At 46.8% G+C, this 24,020-nt stretch overlaps 2 protein-coding genes across 15 annotated transcripts in view; one reads left to right on the forward strand and one right to left on the reverse strand.

The window, feature by feature from the left end:
- Positions 1–17,021, forward strand: part of Tsnaxip1 (translin associated factor X interacting protein 1) — a 17,796-nt gene extending 775 nt beyond the window's left edge. The window contains exons 2-17 of one of the 11 annotated variants that reach the window (XM_031341225.1): positions 4,188–4,269; positions 6,316–6,458; positions 8,999–9,111; positions 9,201–9,385; positions 10,562–10,655; positions 11,558–11,754; positions 12,350–12,485; positions 13,173–13,342; positions 13,422–13,581; positions 13,658–13,788; positions 13,902–14,027; positions 14,161–14,313; positions 14,435–14,544; positions 15,282–15,408; positions 16,414–16,520; positions 16,709–17,021. In XM_031341225.1, coding sequence (XP_031197085.1) covers positions 4,188–4,269; positions 6,316–6,458; positions 8,999–9,111; positions 9,201–9,385; positions 10,562–10,655; positions 11,558–11,754; positions 12,350–12,485; positions 13,173–13,342; positions 13,422–13,581; positions 13,658–13,788; positions 13,902–14,027; positions 14,161–14,313; positions 14,435–14,544; positions 15,282–15,408; positions 16,414–16,520; positions 16,709–16,949 — 2,275 coding nt within the window. In that variant the 3' untranslated portion in view covers positions 16,950–17,021. Of the gene's footprint in view, positions 1–134; positions 197–4,187; positions 4,270–6,109; positions 6,164–6,315; positions 6,459–8,577; positions 8,767–8,998; positions 9,112–9,200; positions 9,386–10,561; positions 10,656–11,557; positions 11,755–12,349; positions 12,486–13,172; positions 13,343–13,421; positions 13,582–13,657; positions 13,789–13,901; positions 14,028–14,160; positions 14,314–14,434; positions 14,545–15,281; positions 15,409–16,413; positions 16,521–16,708 lie in introns of those variants that run through there. The other 10 variants (XM_031341226.1, XM_031341233.1, XM_031341234.1 and 7 more) reach the window with 10 other exon arrangements.
- On the reverse strand, positions 16,990–23,492 carry Cenpt (centromere protein T). 4 transcript variants are annotated; one of them, XM_031341238.1, is made up of 13 exons: positions 23,337–23,492; positions 21,694–21,784; positions 21,486–21,573; positions 21,277–21,373; positions 21,040–21,176; positions 20,868–20,904; positions 20,604–20,755; positions 19,137–19,337; positions 18,796–18,945; positions 18,453–18,546; positions 17,557–17,733; positions 17,370–17,474; positions 16,990–17,292 (listed from the first exon to the last, which is right to left on the reverse strand). In XM_031341238.1, exons 1-13 carry the CDS (start codon positions 23,447–23,449, stop codon positions 17,169–17,171), a joined length of 1,566 nt encoding a protein of 521 aa, XP_031197098.1. In that variant the 5' UTR covers positions 23,450–23,492; the 3' UTR covers positions 16,990–17,168. The 4 variants fall into 4 exon arrangements, with proteins under 4 accessions (XP_031197098.1, XP_031197099.1, XP_031197101.1 ...); XM_031341239.1 differs by lacking the exon at positions 18,796–18,945; XM_031341241.1 differs by lacking the exon at positions 23,337–23,492 and having other exon boundaries at positions 21,486–21,569.
- Positions 23,493–24,020: the final 528 nt, after the last annotated feature.

The raw sequence follows: 24,020 nt of genomic DNA on the forward strand, positions 1-24,020 counted from the left end.
AAAAAAAAAAAAAAGAAGAAGAAGAAGAAGAAGAAGAAGAAGCATTCAGTGTCTAATGAATGTCCTGCCTGCTCATTCCCAGTAGTGGAAGAAGGGCAAAAGAGGTGACTTCATTCTCAACTCTAATCTTTCAGGGTCTACTGCCTTGATAATAAAAGGCTACAAAGGACAGCCTGTTCTACAGCGAGAGTTGCAGGTCAGCCAGGGTTATATGGAGAGAATCCATCTTAAAGTAAATTAATTAAAATAATAATAATAATAATAAGCAGAAGTTCCAAGGACAGAAAATGCCAGTGCTGTGATTGTCCCTGGAGCTTACAAAATATTGGTCTCCAAGAAACAGGTAGCAGGTTGAAAAGGAGTGCTGTTTCCTGTCTAAGGCATAATCCAGGAAAATTACTATCTATGAAAAAATAATATGTAATAAGGCTGGGGCTGTAGCTAGAACATGCCAGGACCTGGTTTGATCCCCAGCAACACACAAAATATGAAACAGACTCAGAGTCTCCACTCATTAGGAAGGGAACACAATGTAATTTCTCTTTTGGGGGTGGGTGGGGTTCGAAACAGGGTTTCTCTGTGTAGCCTTGGCTGTCCTGGAACTCACTCTGTAGACCAGGCTGGCCTCGAACTCAGAAATCCGCCTGCCTCTGCCTCCCAAGTGCTGGGATTAAAGGCTTACGCCACCACCACCACCACCACCACTGCCCAGTCACAATGTAATTTCTATGAGGTTTGATGGTTATATGAAATATTAATTCACCATTCATGTAGTGACACAGTTTCCCTTATAGAGATGCAATGTGGGTTTCCTCCTTCAGACCTTAGAGAGGGTCAACAAGATGGACAGACCAGAGCTTAGCACAGTAGAATGTAAGCAGAACCCGATAAAAGACATCTTAGAATTTTATATTTCCTTGGAGAATGTTTCTCCTCCTATGGGCTTTTCTCCTTTTGTTTTCATATGCCTGCATGCTACTTTAATGGGCTGTTTGTGATCATTCAATACTAGAAAATACTCCTGAGAACCCATTGCTTGAAGCCAATTATAACACTGAGTTTTCACCACCACTGAGATAGAAATGTAAATATTTTGCATTCCTCCTTGAGGGTTGGTGTTAAATCATTTTTTTAAAAAATAGGAGCCTATGGCTGGAGAGATGACTCCGTGGTTAAGAACACTAACTGCTCTTCCAGAGGTCCTGAGTTCAATTCCCAGCAACCACATGGTGGATCACAACCTTCTATAATGGAGATCTGATGCCTTTTTCTGGTGTGTCTGAAGACAACTACAGTGTACTCATAAAATAAATATTTAAATAAATAAAATGAGACCCTAGTTGGGCAGTAGTGGTGCATGGGAGGTAGAGGCAAGTGAATCTCTGAATTCAGGGCAAGCTTGGTCTACAAAGTGAGTTCCAGGACAAATAGGGCTACATAAAGAAACCTGTCTTGAAAAACACACACACACACACACACACACACACACACACATAATAAAATTAAAATATTAGAGTCTAGAGAAATGACTCAGTGATTAAGAGCACTGGCTGCTCTTCAAGAAAATCTGAATGAGATTCCCAGCACCCACAAGGTAGCTCACAGCTCTCCTGACTTGGGCTCCAGGGGATCCAATTCTCTTCAGCCCTCCTGGGGAAACACTCATACACAGAAAACGATAAAATAAAATTTAAAATAGCCCTGAAGACAGTGACTGTGTGCTCACATACAAAAAATAAATAATTTTTAAAAAGAAAAGGAAAAGTAGTTAGAAATTTAAAATAAATAAACTAATTAGTACCTATCTTAGGGTTTTACTGCTATGAACAGACACCATGATCAAAGCAAGTCTTTTTTTTTTTTTTCTTGCCTCAAGTTTATTTGTAAAAATAGCATAGAACACGGGTCATCTGCAAATAGTGTGTAGGTAGATGTGTCACAGCAATCCATCTGTCTTCACACTGGCAGGAGCCTTTTCTAAGGCAAGTCTTATAAAAGACAACATATATTTGGGGCTAGCTTACAGATTCAGAGGATCAGTCCATTATCACAAGGTGAGAGAGTATGACAGCTTCCAGACAGGCATGGCACAGGCAGAGCTGAGAGTTCTACATCTTCATCTGAAGGCTGCTAGTAGAAGACTGACTTCCAGGCATCGAGGCATAGCAGTTTATGCTGGTAATTCCAGGGCTCAGGAAGCAAAAGGAGGAATACAGAAACCAGGCCAGCCTGGTCTCTGTCATGATTTTCAAGGTAGCCCAGGACACTTAGTGAGAACCATATCAAAATTAAGTTAAATAAATGAATAATTTTTTTGAAACAGGGAGAGTGACTGATATTGAGAAAAGGTTATCAAGAACCCAATGAGCACTGGGCAGTGGTAGCACATGCAGGCAAATTTCTGAGTTCGAGGCCAGCCTGGTCTACAGAGTGAGTTCCAGGACAGCCAGGGCTACACAGAGAAACCCTATCGCCAAAAAAACAAAAAATCAAAACAACAAGAAAAGAAAACAACAATAACACAAAAATCAGTATTAGAGACCGAACCTGAATCTCAGGCCTATTAGGCAAGTCCTCTGCTTAATAGGTATATGCCCAGTTCCTCTAGTTTGTTTGTTTTGAGAGAGGATTTCACTATGTACCCCCTGATTGACCTGGAACTCACTCTGTAGAGCATGCTGGCCAAAAGCAGAGATATATTTGTCTCTGACTCCTAAGTGCTGGGATTTTTTTTTTAAAGGTTTATTTATTTATTATGTGTAAGTACACTGTAGCTGTCTTCGGACACACTAGAAGAGGGCATCATATCTCATTACAGATGGTTGTAAGCCACCATGTGGTTGCTGGGATTTGAACTCAGGACCTTTGGAAGAGCAATCAGTGCTCTTAACCGCTGAGCTCTCTCTCCAGCCCCCAAGTGCTGGGATTTAAGGTTTGTGCCTAGACCAACTCCCTTTCTGCCTTCTATCACCAGATGTTGGCAAGGTACCCAGGATGTCCTTAACCTTGCAATCCTTGTGCCTCAACCTCCTAACCAGCTAGGATTACAGGACTACTAGTCCATGATAGTCACAAACATATACATATCAGGTGACACCTGTCTTTCTCTATAAGTTGCTTATCCACTTGCTTTGTTCATATTTGTGCAATGTTAAGTGGCATTAAAAGACTAGGGTTTAGGGTCTCACTGCTCCATTAGAGTAAGCCTGAGGAATTCTGCAGAACAGAGTTTCCCAACTGGGTTCACATATTTGGGTAATACTAGTCTTACTTTGTTTTTGTTTGTTTTATTTTGAGACAGGGTTACTCTGTGTAGACCTAGCTGTCCTGGAAATCACTCTATAGACCAGGCTGGCCTTGAACTCAGAAATCTGCCTGCCTCTGCCTCCCAAGTGCTGGGATTAAAGGCGTGCGCCACCACTGCCCAGCTAAGGTTTATCCTTGTAGCCCTGGCTGTTCTGGAATTCTCTCTGTAGACCAAGCTGGCCTAGAACTCAGAGATCCACCTGCCTCTGTGTCCTGAGAACTGGAATTAAAGATGTGTGCCACTAGCAACTGGTTCTAGTCTCACTTTTTTATAATAATAAACAAATCTTTGGGCCAGAGTGAGCGGGGCCTACTGGATGGAGCAGAGGTCCTAACAGTCAAATCCCAACAACCAGATGAAGACTCACAACTATCTGTATAGCTACAAACATACCAAAACAGAGAGGGAGAGAGGGAGAGAGAGGAAGAGAGGGGGAGGGAGAGGGGAGAGAGGGAGAAAGGGGGAGAAAGAGAGAAGGGGAAAAAGGGGAGGGGGAGGGGGAGGAAAGGGGGAGGAGAGGGGGAGAGGGAGAGAGAGAAGGAGAGAGAGAGGGAAGGGAGAGAGAGAGAGAGAGGGAGAGGGAGAGGGAGAGGTTAAAAAAGAAGGGAGAGTCTGGGTGGTGGTGGCGCACACTTTTAATCTCAGCACTTGGGAGGCAGAGGCAGGCGGATTTCTGAGTTCGAGGCCAGCCTTGTCTACAGAGTGAGTTCCAGGACAGCCAGGGCTACACAGAGAAACCCTGTCTCGAAAATCAAAAAAAAAAAAAAAAAAAAAAAAGAGAGAGAGAGAGCCACACCCTATGGATCTGGGAAGGTTCAGTGGTTAGAAGGATCTCCCCTTTATGGACTCTGTCACCCACCACAGCTTCTTTTCTATGCAGAACAAGTACACAATCTTCAGGAGGGATTCCGGAAGCCAAGGGCATTGAGAAACGCAAGCTTTCTCAGAAACGAAGGACACTGGTTAGTGATGCTCTTCTTGTGGAACCACATGTCACCCTCTACAACCTGTGTGTTCTGCCCACAACCCAAAAGCATAACCCAACAGACTAGCTGCTTCCCAGTCAGAGAAGTGTGGTTCATTCACAGAAGCCAGGCTCACCAGGCTGTCCTTGGTAGAAAAGACTTAGCCCCTTCCCTCGGCACCCTTCACTTTGCAACTCAGCGTTCTGAGATGGACTTCATTTCATCATCAGCCTGCTGTGTGTACCAGGCACTGTCTGCTGTGACCTGAACTTTTTGTCTTTATGGTTTTAGGTCTAGTACAGCACTTGAATTCTATAAATACTTATGAACAAGCATGTGAAGACACAATACAGAGTATTTCTCTATGGGGTTTGGTTCTTAGTTCCTCATTCCTATTTTTAAAATTTTGTTTGTTTGTTTTGTTTTTTCGAAACAGGGTTTCTCTGTGTAGCCCTGGCTGTCCTGGAACTCATTCTGTAGACCAGGCTGGCCTCGAACTCAGAAATCTGCCTGCCTCTGCCTCCCAAGTGCTGGGATTAAAGGCGTGCGCCACCACTGCCATTTATTTTTATTTGTATAAAAATAAATGTGGTCAGCTATGTATGGTGGCACCCACTTGCAATCCCAGCACTTGGGAGGCTGGAACATGAAACTTTTGAGTTCATGGCCAACCTGGCCTACATAAAAAGATCCCACTCAAAACCCTTCCTCCTTGCCTCTTCCCTCCCCAAAAGGGAAAGTAGCCCCATTACCTTACTGAGTATTTTAGTTTTGTTTTGGATTTCCTTTTTCAGTGTCTTGGGTCAGGCACGTGCTATGATAGCGCTTCCGGCTAGGCTTGCCTCGTTCCTCTGTAGAGCTCTTGTTGATTCAGACAACAAATAACCATTGTTCAAATCTCAGAGGAAAAGGTCTTATTCGATGGGGCTAGAGGAGATGCCACAGTGCAGTGGTTAAGAATTCTTGCTACTCTTGACCAGGGGGCCCTGTTCCTAACACTTTAACTCCAGTTCCGGAAGAGCTGATGCGCTCTTCTGACCGCTGCATGTATGTGGTGCACTTACAGACAGGCAAAATGTTCATATACATAAAGTAAACAAAATTTTAAAAACTAAATACATAAGGGGAGGCTGCAATAAGGATGTAAAGTAAGTAAATTAATAAATGAAAAAATTATACATATAACACAAACTTATTAAACATTTCATATATATGTATATATACATATATACATATATATATATACATATATACATATATATATATGAGTGGGCTAGAAAGATGGCTCAGCGGTTAATTCCCAGCAACCACATGGTGGCTCACAACCATCTGTAATGGGATCTGATGTCCTCTTCTGGTGTGTCTAAAGACAGCTACAGTGTATTCACATACATAAAATAAATAAATAAATCTTTGAAAAAAAGGCTAAGATAATCTAAGATAATTTAAAAAATATATTTTAAATATATATGCAGACTTAAGGCTCTAGTTGACAATGGAACACTGTGGGTGCTGTATTGCTTTCATTGTGTGAATGTGTACCTTGGGGAGCATTTGGGAACATATAGGCCGTATATATTATGAAGCTGGGAACTGCCAAAACCAGGCCTCCTGTCTAAGGAGAAGAGAGCAAATATGGACTTTATAGAGAACACATTCAGCCACTTTTCTGTAAGGCGATCTCCAGTTCCAGCTTTCCGATGCCTAACTCAGTGTGGACCTTCAGTTCCAGCTTTCCGATGCCTAACTCAGTGTGGACCTTTTGCTTTTTTTCCTTCGGTGTCACCAACTACCAGAGGAAGCTATTCCTCTCACCATCTCCGGGAAGTGGGGCACCCTCTGGTTTTTACCTGTAGGGGGAAGCAAAGAGCAGCGAACTCAGAGGAACATTGTGAGCATTCTAGTAGCCCTTGGCAGAAGCTAACATCCCTCCCCCCATCCCCCTCCGCCCTCCCCCACCTCCAAAGAAGCAACTGCTGACACTGTGTGTGGAGTTTTCATTTGCCTGCTCATATCAAAGTAAGGTGTCTATCTTTTTTCCAGCTAAAAAAGCAGAGAAAGCAGATTTACTCTCCATTTGAAAATCTGAAACACAGCCAGGTGGTGGTGGCGCACGCCTTTGATTCCAGCACTTGGGAGGCAGAGGCAGTCGGATTTCTGAGTTCGAGGCCAGCCTGGTCTACAGAGTGAGTTCCAGGACAGTCTGGGCTATACAGAGAAACCCTGTCTCGAAAAAAACAAAAAAAAGATTGAGCCCAGGTGTCTCCCCTTTTGTTGTTCTGAGACAGTCCGACCCAGTGGTCTCAAACACATGCTTTCTCCTTCCACTCCCAAGCAGAATGCTGGGATTGCAGGCCAACTATGTACAAGTTTATTTGTTGTGGCCCCAGCTGGCCCACCAACTCACAGTGGCTGTGCTTCAGCATCCCCAGAGCTAGTGTTACACAGCTGTGAGACACCAAACTTAAAAAGTCGCTCGTGCCAGGCAGCGGTGGCAAGCGCCTTTAATCCCAGCACTTGGGAGGCAGAGGCAGGCGGATGTCTGAGTTTGAGGCCAGCCTTCCAGGAGAGCCAGGGCTACACAGAGAAACCCTGTCTCAAAAAACAAACAAGCAAACAAAGAAACAAACAAACAAAGTCACTTGTTTGCTTGCTTTACTCCATGCCACACATACTTTGTTTCCTTAGGTTATTTTTTAGTTAAAAAACAAAAAACACACTTGTTTTCAGACAGTTTTTCTTTTTTTATATTTCTTTTGGTTTTTTGGTTTTTTTTGAGACAGGGTTTCTCCGTGTAGCCCTGGCTGTCCTGGAACTCTCTGTAGACCAGGCTGGCCTCGAACTCAGAAATCTGCCTGCCTCTGCCTCCCAAGCACTGGGATTAAAAGTGTGTGCCAACACCACCAGGCTCTTTTTTTTTTTTTAAGATTTATTTATTTATTATATGTAAGTACGCTGTAGCTGTCTTCAGACACACCAGAAGAGGGTGTCTGATCTCATTAAGGATGGTTGTGAGCTACCATGTGGTTGCTGGGATTTGAACTCAGAACCTTCGGAAGAGCAGTCAGTGCTCTTAACTGCTGAGCCATCTCCCCAGCCCCTAGTTTTTATTTTTTAGACAGGTCTCTATGTAGCCCTAGCTATCTTAGAACTGGATATGTAGCCTGGCCTAGAATTCAGAGATCCACCTGACTCTTGTTGCCACCAGGCTGGACTTTTGTGTTGTTGTTGTTGTTGTTTTGCATCAGGATCCAGGCTGCTCTAGAAGCTACTATCTAGTGGAGGAAAATCATGATAATCATGCACTTCTGATGCTTCTATCTCTACAACCAGAGCATACAGATTACAAGCAGAGTGTTGTGATTATAGGATATAGGCAGGCACCCACACTATACAGTGCTAGGGACAGAACCCAGGACTTGGTGCATGCTATGCATGCTATATAAGCTTTATTATTATTATTATTATTATTATTATTATTATTATTATTATTATTATTTACTGGGGGTTTTGTTGTTGTTGTTTTGTTTTTCTTCTAGACAGGGTTTCTCTGTGTAGCCCTGGCTGTCCTGGAACTCACTCTGTAGACCAGGCTGGCCTCAGACTCAGAAATCTGCCTGCCTCTGCCTCCCAAGTGCTGGGATCAAAGGCGTGCGCCACCACTGCCCGGCTTTATTTACTGGTTTTGATTTTGTTTTTTTTTCAAGATAGGATCTCTCTTTAGCTCTGGGTATTCAGGAACTCATGATGTAGACCAGGCTGGCCTTGAACTCAGAGATCCCCTGCCTCTGCCTCCCAGAGTGCTGGAATGAAAGGCGTGAGCCACCATCACCCAGCTTATTGCATTTTTCTATGCCTGTATTTAATGAAAAGATTGTTTTTTTTAAAGCCATACATACTACTTTGTACCACATGCAACTGCTAATGGGCCAAAATGAAACACTATTCACCAGGGGACCCTCACTTACTTCTTCCTCCCCAAAGGATGCACCCCAGTATCCTTGTAGGCTCCACTCGTTACATCTCTATAGTCCAGTTTGTCTACCCATCTAGGCATTAGGCTGTACTTATATCCTCCTCTCCTATTTCTTTATGCTTTTAGCATGTTGTATCATGCCAAAAGGCAGGGATTGGGGCTCTTCAGTATCCAGATTTGTTTGTCATAGTACAGGCATTCAGTGTTTCCTGACAATATAGAAGAGTACAGCTTGCACTTACTGGGGTCCTAGCAGGCACTACACAGTTTTCTCCTGACATCCTTGCCTCGGCATTGGGATGCTGACTACTGTTACCCCTACTTTACAGATGACAAGTCTGAGGCTCAGAGGACTCAACCTGTGGTCACACTGCTAATAAGGAAGATGCAAGATTTAATCCTAACCATCTGTAACTAAAAGACCACAGTCTTAACTATGGACCATATTAATGATGTCTGTATAGCTGGGTATACTGGCACATACCTGTGATCCCAGCATATAGAAGGCTGGAGGCAAGGTCTCAAGTATAAGGCCAACACAGGCCATAGGGCAAGATTGTGTGTGTGTGCGAGTATGCATATACTAGGGATGCAAAAGAATATTAGAAAGAAAAGAGGCTGTGGGTACAGCTCAGTAGTACAGTGCTTCCCTAACGTGTGAGGTGGTTCTAGGTTCATTCCTCAACAATACTAAAAAAGGGAGGGCTGGATTCATGTTGCCATAGTAACCCCAGCTGTCCCTCTCTTAAGCCCTTGCAGTTATCCATGGGTGGCCACCTGTCACCATGGCCTACATACACCAGTGGCCAGACGATTCTACATAAAAGAAAGCCCTGTTCAGATGACAGCCGGAATCGAGCCAAGTAAGCCAGGGCCAGCCTAACGGGGGATGGGCTGACCTAGGCTAGGCATTGGTCCAGGACATAGAACTTAGTGGAGTTTGCGGCCCCAGACCAAGAGTGCAAGGACCCATGGGTGCTAGTGACATCTCAGCCCACCATCCTCTGCAGTAGCTGGCAGCAGCAGCCCCTGAGCATCTCCAAGCCCAGGTACCTGGAGCAACTAGAGAACTATCTGCGCAAGGAACTTCTCCTGCTGGACCTGAGCACAGACTCTGCCCAAGAACTGAGGCTGCAGGTCAGAGCCCACAGACCCAACCTGTCAAGGGCGGAAAGAAACTGCATGTGTCAGAACTGAATAACAGACCCTCACAGGGAAATGGTCCTCTATCTTGTAGCCATTCCTCTTTACAAAAGAGGCAAGCCCTTTGACAGAGCCTCTGGCCTGGTGGCAACAATGAGAAACTTAAGGGACTAGCTCAGAGACAGAATGGTCAGTGTAGATGCAGTCCAGACTCTGGTAAACATTAGAGAGGGACTTAGTAATGGCAAAAAGGAATCTCTCTGACATGACTGAAGCATTTACTGAATGCTGACCCATGTGCCAGGCTCTCAGCACACTCTTATACAAGCAGAAGCTCGAAGGCATCCCACAAGGAAGTGGTGGAGCTGAGATTCCAACTCCAGGCTGGTTCCAGAGCCTGTGTTCATTCCAGTAGGTAATCCTGCCTCCAAAAGCTTTCTGTGTTTGCAGACCTAGAATCTCCTTTCATACCTGAGTGCTTCTGAGGGGTGAGAGATGGCACCATTGCTGAAAAGTCTACTGCACGAATGCGAGAGCCTGAGTTTGAATTCTCAGAACTCACCTAGTTAAAAAGCCTGGCTCAGCCACATCTGTAACTCTAGTACTTGGGAGATGCCTGTGAGAAACAGGCAGATTCCTGGCGTTTATTGGCCAGCTAGCCTTGCTACCTGATGAACTTCAGGTTCAGTGAGTGAGTGAACTTATCTCAAAGAAGACACCTAATATAGACTTCTATGAACCACAGCACATGCAGACATACCTACACACAGTTGTTCTAAATCTAAGTTTGAAAGGAGAATTCTCTCTTCCACTTTGAGAAGAACACGAAGCTAGAATCTTCAATGTCCTGGCCCCATAGGCCTTTGATATAGAGAGGGGCTACAGGAAAGAGACTAATAGATACAGGATCTGGTAGGCAAGAAGTTGATTGCCTGGGCAGCCAGAGTTAGCTTGGGCAGAATAGCAATACACTGGCGGGTTGCTAAGCCTCAGAGTTGGCACCTGGCATGGCTTCACACCTGTCCCCACCTCTCCAGCTCCATGGTACTAAAGGCTTGGGTGGTACTTGGCCAGACTCAGGTTACTGGCAGGCTCATGTAGAAACAGTTCTGAGCCCACTGGAGGTGGGCCTTATGGGTCAGAAAATGATAGGTTCCTTTTTTATGGCAGCCTTACAGGGAGATCTTTGAGTTCTTCATAGAGGATTTCAAGACATACAAGCCATTGCTATCCTCCATCAAGAATGCATATGAGGTGATGCTGGGTAAGACCGCAGCTCCTTTCCGGGCCCCACCTGGAATGAACAGACTGTTCTAACTCTTTGATTCTCTACTACCAACTGATCTTTCTGGTCATGCTTCGCATGCCTCAACCCTTCTCTCCTTTAGAAGGATGGTGAAGCAATCTGTGGTCAACAGAAGGGATCTGAGGAGAGCAAGTCCTTCTGGGAAGGAAGGAGGCTCCCTCAGCTCCTCAGAATGTGCTGAGCAGCTACAGAACTGAAGGCTTAGGAGGATGGGTTCCTAAGTGGAGAACCCACTCAGTGGGAGAGGTCCTGACCCTCACCATGACTCAGCCCCTGGTTGGTCCTGACCCTCACCATGTTTCTTTTACATGGCTTGAGACTGAACCTAGTATCTCATGTAATAAACAGGCACTCTATCCCCAAGCTGCTGCTTCCCTCTAAAAACAAGTGTGTGGAGAGAGTGGAGAGGCCCTGGAGAGATGGCTCTACAGTTAAGGACTGGCTGTCCTTCCAGAGGACCTGGGTTCAAACTGCAGCACCTACATGTTAGTCAACAATTATCTGTAACAACTCCATTTCCAGGGGATGTGACTTCCTCTTCTGGTCTCTGCAGGCACCAGGAACACATGGGTTTCACAGACACACACACACAAGCATAAAATCATGTACACCAATGACCTGTGCAACCAAGGATCTGTGACTCTTGGCTGTTTGTTCGCTATGGTCCCTGAAAGGGCTTTTCTACCTGAGTTTTTTGTTTTGTTTTTGAGACAGTCTTTTTTATGTATCCCTGGCTGTCCTGGAGCTTGCTTTGTAGATCAGACTGGCCTCCAATTCAGAGATCTGCCTCCTCAGTACTGGGACTACACCCACCATACCCGTCACGCACCACCATACCTGGCCCACCTGTCTTTGCTCAGCCCACCAAAGGGAGAAAATCCGGTCCCTGGAGCCCCTGAAGGCCAAGCTTGTCACTATGAACGAGGACTGCAGTGAGAGAGTCCTGGCCATGAGGGCTGAGGAGAAGTACGAAATCTCCATGCTCAAGAAAGAGAAGATGAACTTGCTAAAACTCATCGATAAAAAGAATGAAGAGAAGATCTCATTGCAGAGTGAGGTGAATGAATGTGGGAGAGCTGACAAAGTCCACATGTTCTGCCGGGCGGTGGTGGCACATGCCTTTAATCCCAGCACTTGGGAGGCAGAGGCAGGCGGATTTCTGAGTTAGAGGCCAGCCTGGTCTACAGAGTGAGTTCCAGGACAGCCAGGGCTACACAGAGAAACCCTGTCTCAAAACAAACAAACACAAAAAAAAAAAAAAAAAAAAAAAAAAAAAAAAAAAAAAAAAAAAAAAAAAAAAAAAAAGTTCACGTTTCTGCTTTACCTGTAGTCTGGGTATGATGATGGGTACTGAAGCAACCCCAAACCCTTCTGCCTGGAATGGAGGAGTTATCGCATTCCCAAGAGTCCCCCTACCACCTTTCCTCTGCCCTGCTCAGTATAGACTCCAAGGTGGCGCCATGCATCAGCAAACTCTCCATGGGCTGAAGCACTGACATCTTGCTAGGTACTCAGGCACAATCAATCGCTTTCCTCTTCCTAAGCTGAGGGGACTACCAAGCACTTATCATACCCCTGGAGTGACTAGCTGCTAACTAGGACTCAAAGAGTCTTTGCGTATGCAGCTGTAATCTCCCACTCCCACTCCCCAGGTAACTAAACTGAGGAAGAGCCTGGCTGAGGAGTACCTGCGTTACCTTACGGAACGAGATGCCCGCAAAATTCTCATCGGGGACCTGAATGAACTGAGGTACCAGCGAGAAGACATGTCACTAGCCCAGAGCCCAGGTAATCCAAGCCGGGTTTCTCTCCTAAGGTGCTGAAGTCTGTCTGTCACTGTTTACCCTGCTTACCCAGCATCCCTAATATCTTATTATTCTCTGTCCATACATGGTAGGAGATGTCTGGGCTACTAGCTGGGGCTGTGGATCTTTTGTGCTAGACTGACAATCACAGAGTAAAGTAGGAAACTTAACACTGCTGGAAGCTGAGACTCTAGGCAGGAGGAAGCTAGCACCACATGTCCTGGGGCTCTCTACTTAAGCCTGAACCCTTAGGTGGTGATGCTGTCGACCCAACACATCCCAAGCAGAGAAGGAGTATTACTGTTCTCTTGCAGTGACATAGAAGGAAGCATTTCTTTGGGATTTGGGGTTTCAAAAGGAATAGTAGTCTGTCATCATCAAGGCAGCAGGCAAGGTACTGGAGTGGCAGCTCAGAGGTCACAGCTGATCCACAGTGGGAAAGGCACTGAGCCTTTTGAAACCTTAAGGCTGCCCCCAGTGACATACCATCTCCAAGGCCATACCTCTTAATCCTTCTTAAACAGTTCCACCAAATGGGAAACAAGTATTCAAATATTTGAGCCTATGGGGCCCACTCTATTCAAGTAGAGGGCATGTCCCAAACAATATTCAACCTAACCCCCAGTATAAGCCCTAGAGCCAGGGTGACTGACTGATGGGCCCCTGGCAGGTGTTTGGGGAGAAGACCCTGTGAAGCTAACACTGGCACTGAAGATGACTCGACAAGACCTGACTCGCACACAGATGGAACTTAACACGATGAAAGCCAACTTTGGAGATGTGGTACCCAGGAGAGATTTCGAAATGCAAGAGAAGACCAACTTGGATCTTCAAGAGCAGGTGCTTGGTGGGCAGGTAGAGTTTGACACGCTAGGGTATTGGGCAGGTGGGCAGTTAGGACCAATCACCTTGCCTACAGCTAGAAAGCATGAGAGCCGACTATGCAGAAGTCCGAAAGGAACATGAGCTGCTGCTGCAGTTGCACATGAGCACACTAAAGGAGCGGGACCAGTTCTATGCTGAGCTGCAGGAGATCCAGCGCACCTCCACACCCAGACCTGACTGGACCAAATGCGAAAGTAATGATGACTGTAGGGGCCCCAGGGCCTGCAGAAGGCCATGGACTTGGTTCTAGCTTCCTCTCCCAACTTGCAGGTGTCATAGCAGGGGGCTCGGATCGCTGGCTAGTGCTGGCTGAAGGAAAGAATAGTGACCAGCTGGTGGATGTGCTCCTGGAGGAAATAGGCATGGGTCTGCTTCGGGAGAAAGACTTCTTCCCTGGCCTGGTAGGGGAGTCCCTGAGCCAGAGGCCATTTAAGATTTTGGGGGAACTATCTAGAGCTCATTCCTGTTTACAAACAGGGCAATAGTGGGGTTTAATCATGTGCTTGCCTTTCAGGGCTTTGGGGAATCCATCCCTCCCTTCCTTCGGTTTGATGGCCCTGTGAAGAACAAGAAGCCAAGCAAGAAGGAGGTTGTAAATCTCCTTAAGGATGCCTGGAAGGAACGTATTGCAGAGGAGCAGGTCAGCTCTCATTATGAAACATTGCTTCTGCAAAACCTCAGATCCAGTTTTAGGAGTTCCCTCAAGATGGTAGGGAATAAAGTGGGAGCCTGATAAACCTGGGACACTCTGACCAAGTATTCTCAACCCGCAGAAAGAGTCATTTCCAGATTTCTTCTTCAATTTCCTGGAGCGTCGCTTTGGGGTCAATGATGCCATGGCCTGGGCTTACACCATTTTTGAAAATATCAAGCTCTTTCGTTCCAGTGAGATCATGAGTCAGTTCTATGCAGTATTGATGGGAAAGGTGAGCTTTGACTTAGGTCCTACTTGTTATGAGGGAAATAGAAAGGGCTTTTGTCTCTAGCACAGAATCACCCTGCCACTACTCTAAACAGCATATTAGTAAACTGCTTCCCTCATTATAGAATTTGGAGAGTGTATATATCAATCAAAAAGAGACAATGTCCCATCTGCTGAAGGAGTTGATAAGTGTTGACAGTCAGAACGAGGGGTCAATCACTATGGAACAACTCAGGTAAGAGTCTGGTCAGACCATTCCAAACTCTAGTCCATTATTTTGACTGGTCAGGGTCTCACATTTGCAGGGAACCTCACAGGAAGGGCCAGAGCCCCAAAGTCTGCTGTCCTCCCCAGGTGTGCAGCATGTGCTGGGAATTCTAGCGCTTGAGAGAAAGAGAGAAGCAGGAATCATTTCATTCCAGACCAGCCTAGAACAAAACTACTTCAAAACATGTCAGGCATAGTAATGTACATTCTTAAGTCTAGCACTTAGGAGGCAGAGGCAGGAGGATCTCTCTTTGTTTGAGGTCATTCTGATCTTCAGAGTGAGTTCCTGGCAAACTAGATTAACATATAAACCCTTTCTCAAAAAACAATTAAAAAATATTCAAGACAAACAAAAAAGTTTAGGAGACAGGCAGGTGGATCATTATGAGTTCAAGGACTCTCAAAAAGAAAAAAAAAACTGGCAGAAGGGCTGGAGAGATGGCTCAGGGGTTAAGAGCACTGTCTGCTCTTCCAAAGGTCCAGAGTTCAATTCCCAGTAACCACATGGTGGCTCACAACCATCTGTTAATGGGATCTGATCCCTCTTTTGGTGTGTGTCTGAAGACAGCAATGGTGTACTCATATAAATAAATCTTTAAACCAAACTGCTGAAATAATAATAATGGGCATGGCCCAGGAAGGATGGGAGGGCGAGCTGGCAGTCTTAGTTACTCAGGCCCTGTGGAAATTCTTCTTTCCCTACAGCACCGTCCTCAGGACAACCTTTCCTCTCAAGAAGGAAGAGCAGATTCAGGAGCTGATGGAGGCAGCAGGCTGGGGTCCAGACAGCAGCAACTCAGACATGCTAAACTACCGATTATTGTTTGGTGAGGTAGGCAGGAGTGCCAGGGGCCGGCCAGTCTGGGCCTCCCTCAACCCTCGGGGGAAACAGGGTCCTTCCTGGTCAGATGGTTGGCGAAGAAATGACAGATAGACATGACACAAGGAAGTGCAGAATCTGAATGTAATTCTCAAATATGGCGTCAGGTTTTTATAGTCAATACAAAAGGTCAGGTGGCACACTGGGTCAAGGTACATCAGTCAAGGTATGTGGAGGTCTGTGGGAGCACAATGGGTCTACAGCAAATTATATACATGTAAATTGGCAGGAACTAAGCAGAGGTTGCAATCTGAAAGAAAGTCAGCTTTGACTAAGGTTATCTTGATCTTAGAAGCCAGGTGCAAATAGTTTCCATTCAGTCTACTGTATAGGCTACAGCTGGCCGGGCCTTAGTAAACCCCCCAACTATGCTAATTTTCTGGGCTAGCAGAGGTATGTCCCAGGGAACCTATTCTTGCTAACTTTACCCAAAACAAAACAATAATCTAGTTATTGGGAATGATTCAGCTGTCAATCTAATGTGGTCTGCCCTATGTGGACTGAAATGAGGATTATAGTTAAACTTGCCCTGGGATTACCAACCACCATTCAGTGGAACTACAATGCTCTACTACCCTCTTCATTACCTCCCTAACAATGCCAGAGGCAATTAGTCTGAATGGGTAGGTAACATTCTTTACGAAATTTCAGGCCAAGGTTTGGCTCAGCAAAGATTAGGGTGTTGGAACATCAGTGAGTGCCAGTCAGAAGGCAACTTCCAGTTTTATTTAGTTTTAAATGAATCATATTTTGAAGGGCACCTAGCACGCAAGTTCGAAAGAACATGTCTGGGCTACCTCTGAGTTAGGGAATGCCAAGGGAACGCTGCAGGAAACTGGCTTCCATGAAGCTTTTTGCTGTCACACAAAGTGTGCGTGGCACAGGGGCACATAACTTGTCTTATTGAAACTACAGTCAAATGGCCTTACCTTGTCTTCTCCCATACCCACCCCACAGGATGAGGAAGGGCAGAGCGAACCACTTGTGCAGAAGCTGTGGGAACAGTATGAACATGAGAAAGAAGTGTACTTAGAAGAACTGAAGCAGGAGCTAGGCCTGGATCCGTGAGTGGCCCTGGGCCCTGGGTGGGGCAAGTCCTGTCAGAGAGCATTTCAGGTGCCTGAGTCTCTCCAGGCAAAAGGTACCATGTGGGGCACTACACAGATGAGAGTAGTTTTTAGGCACTTCAGAGTCAGGGGACAGAGAGAAGAGCTCAAACCTGTATACCTATCTTTCTTTCCTTGTGGGGCAGTCTTGATGAGGTGACCCTACTGAAGATGCGAGTGACTCTGATGAACATCGATCCCACCATGGACAAGCAGACTCTGAGTGCCTACTTGAGCCAGGCCTACCAGATCCCTGCGATTGATGTGCCACTGGACGATGATGAGAAGCAGGGGATAATTTCGATAAAGGTTGAGACTGCATTTGATCGACTTAAGATGGCAGACACGAAGCGTGTAGGACCTCGAGAGCCAGAGCCAGCAAGCTAGAGCCCCCACGAGCAACAGAAATACTCCAATGTTGCTAACCTTCTTCTAGTATAAAATTCTTTAATTAAATCATACTATTTTTCAGGCTGGGGAGGCAATCTGGGCAGGCCCTAAGACACAAATCAGAACAACTCACTGGTGCTAGGAGATGAGGGGACCTTGGTGACTGTGTTCAAGATGCCCAATGTAGGGAGAGTAGGTGCTAGGTAAAGCCTGGTCCTACTGTGCAGGGAAGACATAATTGCCACTGAATGCACAGGGGACAAGTTGTTGCCGGTACTCCAAGGGCAGGTACCGCTCCACAAGCACATGCATCGGGACTTGATCAGTGACTAGTCCCTGCCTGTGGGAGAGGAAAAGATGCTCAAATAGAATTAGAACCAGCCCCCCATACTCAGCCTCCCTTTTATGTGCACTTACCGTCGCATCAGCAGCTCTAAGTCCTTTGGCTTCACAGTCTTACGGCCAGCATGAGCAGCAAACACCTCCAGGTCATTGCAAAGATGCTGGAAGTACTTGTCTAGGCTGCCAAACAAGGTTGCAATAGAACAGACTAAAGAGTCTGCTTATGAAATGGCACCTCAGCCCACTCACATGCTAGACTCACCACTTCTCTACTATCTCAAGAGCCGCCTTCTCCACTGGCATCTTTGTATAGAAGCTGAAGAGCTTCATATAGTGGCTCAGCCCAGTCTTGTAGGGGCCTTGGCGGTGCCTAGGACCTGCAGTTCGGGTCCTGGATGGAGGCTTGGCTCTCATAGACTCCAGTGGCTCTGAAGATAGGCTGAGGACAGGAGCAGACAGGTGAGTGAACTGCAGTTTGGGGAGGCCCCTATTTGAAGACAAGTCCTGCTCGCTCTACTGAGACTTCGACTGCTGCAAATTAATTAACTTGAACAAGAAACCCAACGGGGGTTGGGGGATCAGTGTTTACAACACCTTTAATCCCAGCACTGGGGAAGCAGGGGCAGCTGAATCTGAGTTCAAGGCCAGCCTGGTCTATTGATTGAGTTCTAGGATAGCTAGGACTATACAGAGAAACTCTGTCTCAAAAAAAAAAAAAAAGAGGAAGAGGAGGTTGTTGACAACAATGACAACTATAACCACAAACAGCCTGGCCCTTCCCTGTGACCCTGATCCTCCAATCTAGACCCAACATTCTAGTCAAGCCTCCACATTTATGTTGGTACCTGCTCAAGCTTGTTAAACCTCAGGTCTCAAACTGGACAGTCTCTCCCCTCAGGAATCCACCACTGCCAGTCCCAAGCCTGCTAATGTCCTCCAGAAAGCTGCCTATGATTGATTACATACTGACCTAGGAGCTTCTCCCTCACCTAGGCTCTTCTAAACATCTACGGACAGGCACTAGGATGGCAGACAGGCAGGCTCTAACTACCAGGCTTGAGCTGCTGTGTGCGTCAATCATCTGCCTGTCTATGAGGACTTAAAAGCGCACAATGCCAACTTCAGGGTACCCTCTTCCCAACAACCAGAGTTTCTTACACTGCAACTGGAGGTGATGGGGGTGGCTCACATAACTCATGTGGCTGTGCAGCTGGGAGTAAGTCATGGGTGCTGGAGGATAATTCTTGACTTGCTGTAGAGAAAGTTATGTCACAAGAGGTTCAGGCTGGACCACTCCACACAGCTGTAAAGGCCTAGTCTCCCTCTCTCAATTCCTAAGGGCCTCATGGAGCTCTAGTTAAGTGATTGCCCTTTACACTCCCCCTGGCCCCTAAAACTACCAGTTCCCACATACAGCCTGGGCACATTTTCTTCTGTATGACAGAATCTAAGAAGCTAGTTACACTCGCCCACTGATACCTACCTACACTAGGCCTCTTACCTGGCCTACCAGAAGTTTCCTCATCTCCTAAAGATCCTTCTTGATCCACGGGCTCCACAGCCTCATTGGATCCCACTGCTTCTCTTAGTCCTGGAGGCTGAGGCTGTGGCTCCAAGGGTAAAGGAGAGGCACCAAAGCCAGTTCTGCGCACTAAGGGAAGGACAAGCAGCAGCGCAGCACTGACTGACTCTCCTGGCCCCATCACCATTCTGCTCTTGGGGAAAGGAGGGACTCCTGGGCAGGGAGTTCTGGGGCACACATAAGGGCTGGAGGAGGGAAATCGCTAGGCTAACTCTCGCCCAGACTGAGCTGGCTCCAAGTCAGTTGCCCCTCATACTCACTCTGCTTCTGCAACCTGGTCCCAGTGCTTGGTGTCCCGGGGCCTACAACTCTTTCAGCATCTTCAACCCCAGGGTGAGAAGGGTTGGGCAGAGAGTGATTCACAGGAAGGGAAGAGCCAGCCAAGGGCTGTGAGAAAGGCTGTGTGTCTTCCAAGACTACATCCATTGGCAGAGCAGCAACAGGCGCTCTAGGACTGTCACCTGGAGATCAAGAGCCAGATAAATGCTATATTCTAGGCCCACCTGCTAAAGCCTGGGACTATAAGGGCAGGCAGTGAGACTCCAAGGCTTCTCTGTCTAAGGATGTCCAGAATGCGGGAAACATGCCTTCTAAGCCTGTTATCTTCCCTTGCCCTCCTTGCTAGGCTGCTCTTCCTGGTCCTTCCTCTGATATTCCCCAGCCTATACAACTTGCTCATAGCCCCTAAAACCGATTGCTCATGCCTCAACTGTCTCTACCCCCTGCTCAGCACCTTCCTCAAACATGGACTCGTCCTCTGGAATTGGGCTCCTGGGTTAGTGCTAATTGGTCATAAAACCTATTTCCCCACCCATTTTCTAACCAGCACCACCCACTATAGGATACCCCTCTCTTCCACACTCGGCCCTGTAGTTCAAGAACATAAAGTAATAAAAGCCACAGAAACACTAAGACTAGAACCACTCTGATGGTTATTCTTTTTCTTTTCTCTCTCTCTCTTTTTTTTTTTTTGAGATTGGGTTTCTCTTCGTAGCCTCCGTTATTCTGGAGCTTGCTCTGTAGAGCAGGCTGGTCTGGAATTTGCAAGAGCATGGGAGGCTCGAACACTTGGCTACGATGGCTCTTCTTGGCTGTTAACTTTAAGTACATCTGGAATTAACTAAAATCCAAATGACTGGGCACACCTGTTAGGGATTTTTTTCTTATATCATCTGATGTGGGAAGACCCACTTCTAATCCAGATCTTTGGGGTGGGAAGATCCACTTTTAATCTGGCCCACATCTTCTGCTGGCAGCCTATATAAAGGTGACAGAAGAAGGAAGCTTGCTATCTCTTTGCCTGTTTGCTCTTGATCTTGGTAGCAAGTCTATTCCTTCACAGTCAACACAGCCTCCAGCATAGACTGAAGACCAGCTGGGACATCCAGCCTGTGGATTTAAGAAACTGCTGGATTCTTGGACCTTCCATTGGTAGAAAGCAATTGTTGGCTATGTGGACCACAGCCTGTAAGCCATTCTAATATATCCTTCCCCTTACACACCTGTACTCACTCACTCTGTAAGTTACGTTCCTCTAGAGAACCTGACTGATAGACCAAAGTAACAGGTAAGTACTTTGTGAGGAAAACAGAAACTCCTAGATGCCTGCCCAGGCTTATACAGTATCCCTGACTTCATCGAAAGTGGAGCAAGCCTAGTTCAGTAGAGCTCCTGTCTCTCATAGAGAGGCAGCTTCTCCCTAAAGCTAGAGGAGATTACAACCTTACCTGCAAGAGCAGACGCTAAGGGAACGTCTTCCAGATCCTGCAAAAGTGTACCGACATTCCCAAGTCGGCGGCGTATGGGACGCCTGCGAGCCAGACCAGGTCTCTCCACTGTCTGTGGCTGACCAGGGGTGACAAAGCTGAAGCTGAAGGAGCTGTGAAGATGGAAACAGACACAAGGAAGCCTGAGACACAGCTTCCCCAAAGGGGCTCATCTCTTAGAATACGATGACCATATTGTATAAACCCCAGATCAGAGAACAGTACCTGGCCAAAGTTGAAACATCAGCATTCCCACATGGCTCTATCAGGGCCCATCAAGAAAATATAAGAAGAATAGTCCACAGTGAGTTAGTTAACCAAGCCTATGACAGCTCTCTTAGGTCTTCTCTACCTCCCAAGCGAGGCGAAAACAGCTCAGGTGTGTTCCAGGTCTCACCTTGGGAGAGAGGTGACCCCTGGTTCACTTCCTGCAGAAATACAGACAATCTCAGCTTTTGCTTCCTCTTGCCAGGGGCTATTAGACCTGGAGCCAGGGTGGAGGGGGGCTCCAGTTCAGGAAGGTGTAGCTCCAGGCTGTAAGGTGAAGTTTATCTCAGACATGACAGAAGGCCCAATTTCAGTTTCTGGGGACTCCAAGAGGTGGCTCAGCCTGTGAGGGAAATTCACTGTGTACCTTCCCCGACTGCTTTTCCGTCTGGAGGACCGGGCCACTTCTGGTACTTGTGCTGGCTTCACCCCTGGGTCTGGCATCACAGTGGAAGATTCTGGGGCTGTAGAAATAGTAAGGAAAGGGAGAAAGGGTGGGACTGACCAAGAAGGACATCATAGGACTGACTGTAGGACTAGTACCCAACTTTAACTGGCAGGCTTACACCCACTTACCAGTTAGTAAGATATTCTTCAGCAGAGTCCGGGGTGTCTGTTTCTCCAGGTGGCCACGATCTTGAACACGAGCCGATCTGGCAACTGACTACGGGTATAAGCACAACTAGTCTCTTTTTTGGCTTGAGAGCCCCTCAAGTTAGGCTTCAAGACAAAAATTAGACTTTCGGGTTTTATGAAGTCACTCGTGGAGTGGGTGGACACTTACCCTAGCTCCATGGGAATGCTTTCTGGCACTTGTCTTTGTTTGGCTACCCTGCCTATTAGAGTACGGTGTTTGAGACAGTCTTCTTTGTACACTGTGTAAACAAAACAAAACAACCTGTCCTGAGAATTCTGTTGGAAGTGGGAGTGAGGATCTAGAGGTTCAGACTTTTGCCTTCACAAAGGGGTTGTGGTTTAAAAGCTCTTTTCCTTCAGGGGCGGGATCCCAGAAAACACTTGTACCTTCCCTAGTCCCCAGCAAGGAGGAGGATGCAGGGTAGCCCCAAGGTACAAAGGACTATGATTGATCTAGCGGGGGTGAGGGCAGCTTCACAGAGCTAAGTCTAGCAGAATGATAAAAAGGTGAGTAGAGCTGGGCAGAGGTGGTGCACGCCTTTAATCTCAGCACCTGGGAGGCAGAGGCAGGCGGATTTCTGAGTTCGAGGCCAGCCTGGTCTACAGAGTGAGTTCCAGGACAGCCAGGGTTACACAGAGAAATCCTGTCTCGAAAAACCAAAAAACCAAACAAAAAAGATGAGTGGAGGTTAGTCACATAGGTTACAGACTGGAAGAGTATCCCGTCCCAAAAATCCAAGTAGGAAATTTTAGTTATTTTTAACCTTTCAAGTTGTTAAGGTGTGACAGTAAGTTCCCCATGGGCCACCCCAGCCCTATTTCTCTGGTCCGGTGTATCTCAGAACTCTCAATGTTTCCCCAGGGTTCCACCTCATTACTCATAGGTCTAAAACATAGCTGGAGGGGCTATGGACAGATTGCTCAGTAGTTAAAGGCACTGCCTCCAAGCCTGGCATCCTGAATTCAATGACCAGGACCCACATGCTGGAAGGCGAGAACTGACTCTGCAAGTTGTCCTTTGACCTACATACACACACTCACAAACACTGACAGTAAATAAAAACATAATGCCACATCTTGAATGAACACGGGCCTGGTGATACCAACCCTTTAATCCCAGCTACCAGGGAGGTTTAGGAAAGAGGATGGAGAGTTCAAAGCCAAGCCAAAGGCAACTTTGTGAGATCCTGTGGCAAAGAAATACCAAAAGGGTGCTTAATTAGCAGGCATGAGATCCTAAGATCAATCACTAAGACTTTGGAGGAAAAAAAAAAAAACCACCTTATCATGAACAAGTCTCCACTTGAAAAGCATGGCATTCTTCCATAATGCCAACTTCGGTACCTTCTGTTCACAACATTCCTCAAGACACTTCGCAAAGTCAGGACAAAGCCCTGCTCTCTAGAGAAGCATTTTCCCAGTTCCTGCCTCCCGACCTCGCATGGGAGGGAGCCTTAGAGAGTAGGACTCTCTGTGTTTGGGAAGGGTGAAGTCATCCGGAAGTAAGGGTAGATGTCAGGACAACCTTGGTCTGTGGTGAGTCAAACAGCCTAGAAAACAGAGCCTTAACGAATTACCCTCTGCTTCTAGAGATCCAGCACTGCTGTGAGACTCTGTGGTCTCACCCTGGAGCATACGGTGAGGCACAAAACAGCAGAGTTGAGTCCAGTTTGATTAGCAACACAGAGTCAGATCTCAGCATCTCAGACTGTACTCTGACATAGTTTTCCTTTCCAGACGCAGACACCACTCCCCATTCACTCTAGTTGCTCGGGCAACACTCTCACATACTTGGTCTGAGTGCTCCGGCGTCGCCTCGGAGTGCGCGAATCCGCTGTGTCCAGCACGCGCCGCAAGAGCGTACGTACGGTGGGATCGCCGTCGGGACTGCTGAGGTCCGCCATGTTCAGGACCCTCCCAACTGCTCTAGCTGCAGCAAGTCCCGCGTTCCCGCCGCCTCTCTTGAGCTAAATCTCGCGATGCTGCCACACGGCCCCACGGGAACTGTAGTCCAACAGCTGGGGAGCCGGGTCGAACGGGGTTGTAAATTGATGTTGGAGGCGGTCTCATGCTAACCCTGGGGAAAAGCGTGCAACCAGTTCAGACCTCATGGTTTCTTCATTTAAAAAAAAAAAAAAAAGTTAGGCCGGGCGGTGGTGGCGCACGCCTTTAATCCCAGCACTTGGGAGGCAGAGGCAGGCAGATTTCTGAGTTTCAGGCCATCCTGGTCTACAGAGTGAGTTCCAGGACAGCCTAGGGCTACACAGAGAAACCCTGTCTCGGAAAAACAACAACAAACAAAAACAAAACAAAACAAAAAAAAGTTAAAGGTAATAATCTTAAAGAACTAGAGACTAGAACTATAGCTCAGCGTTAAAGCCTACTTGCTGCTCTTGCATAGGACCTGAACCCTTACGGGAAGCTCACAACTGCCAGAAACACCAGTGCCAGGGCATCTGATGTCCTTCTCTGGTC

The sequence above is a fragment of the Mastomys coucha genome, unplaced genomic scaffold, assembly GCF_008632895.1.
Source record: "Mastomys coucha isolate ucsf_1 unplaced genomic scaffold, UCSF_Mcou_1 pScaffold22, whole genome shotgun sequence".
NCBI classification, from domain to species: domain Eukaryota; kingdom Metazoa; phylum Chordata; class Mammalia; order Rodentia; family Muridae; genus Mastomys; species Mastomys coucha.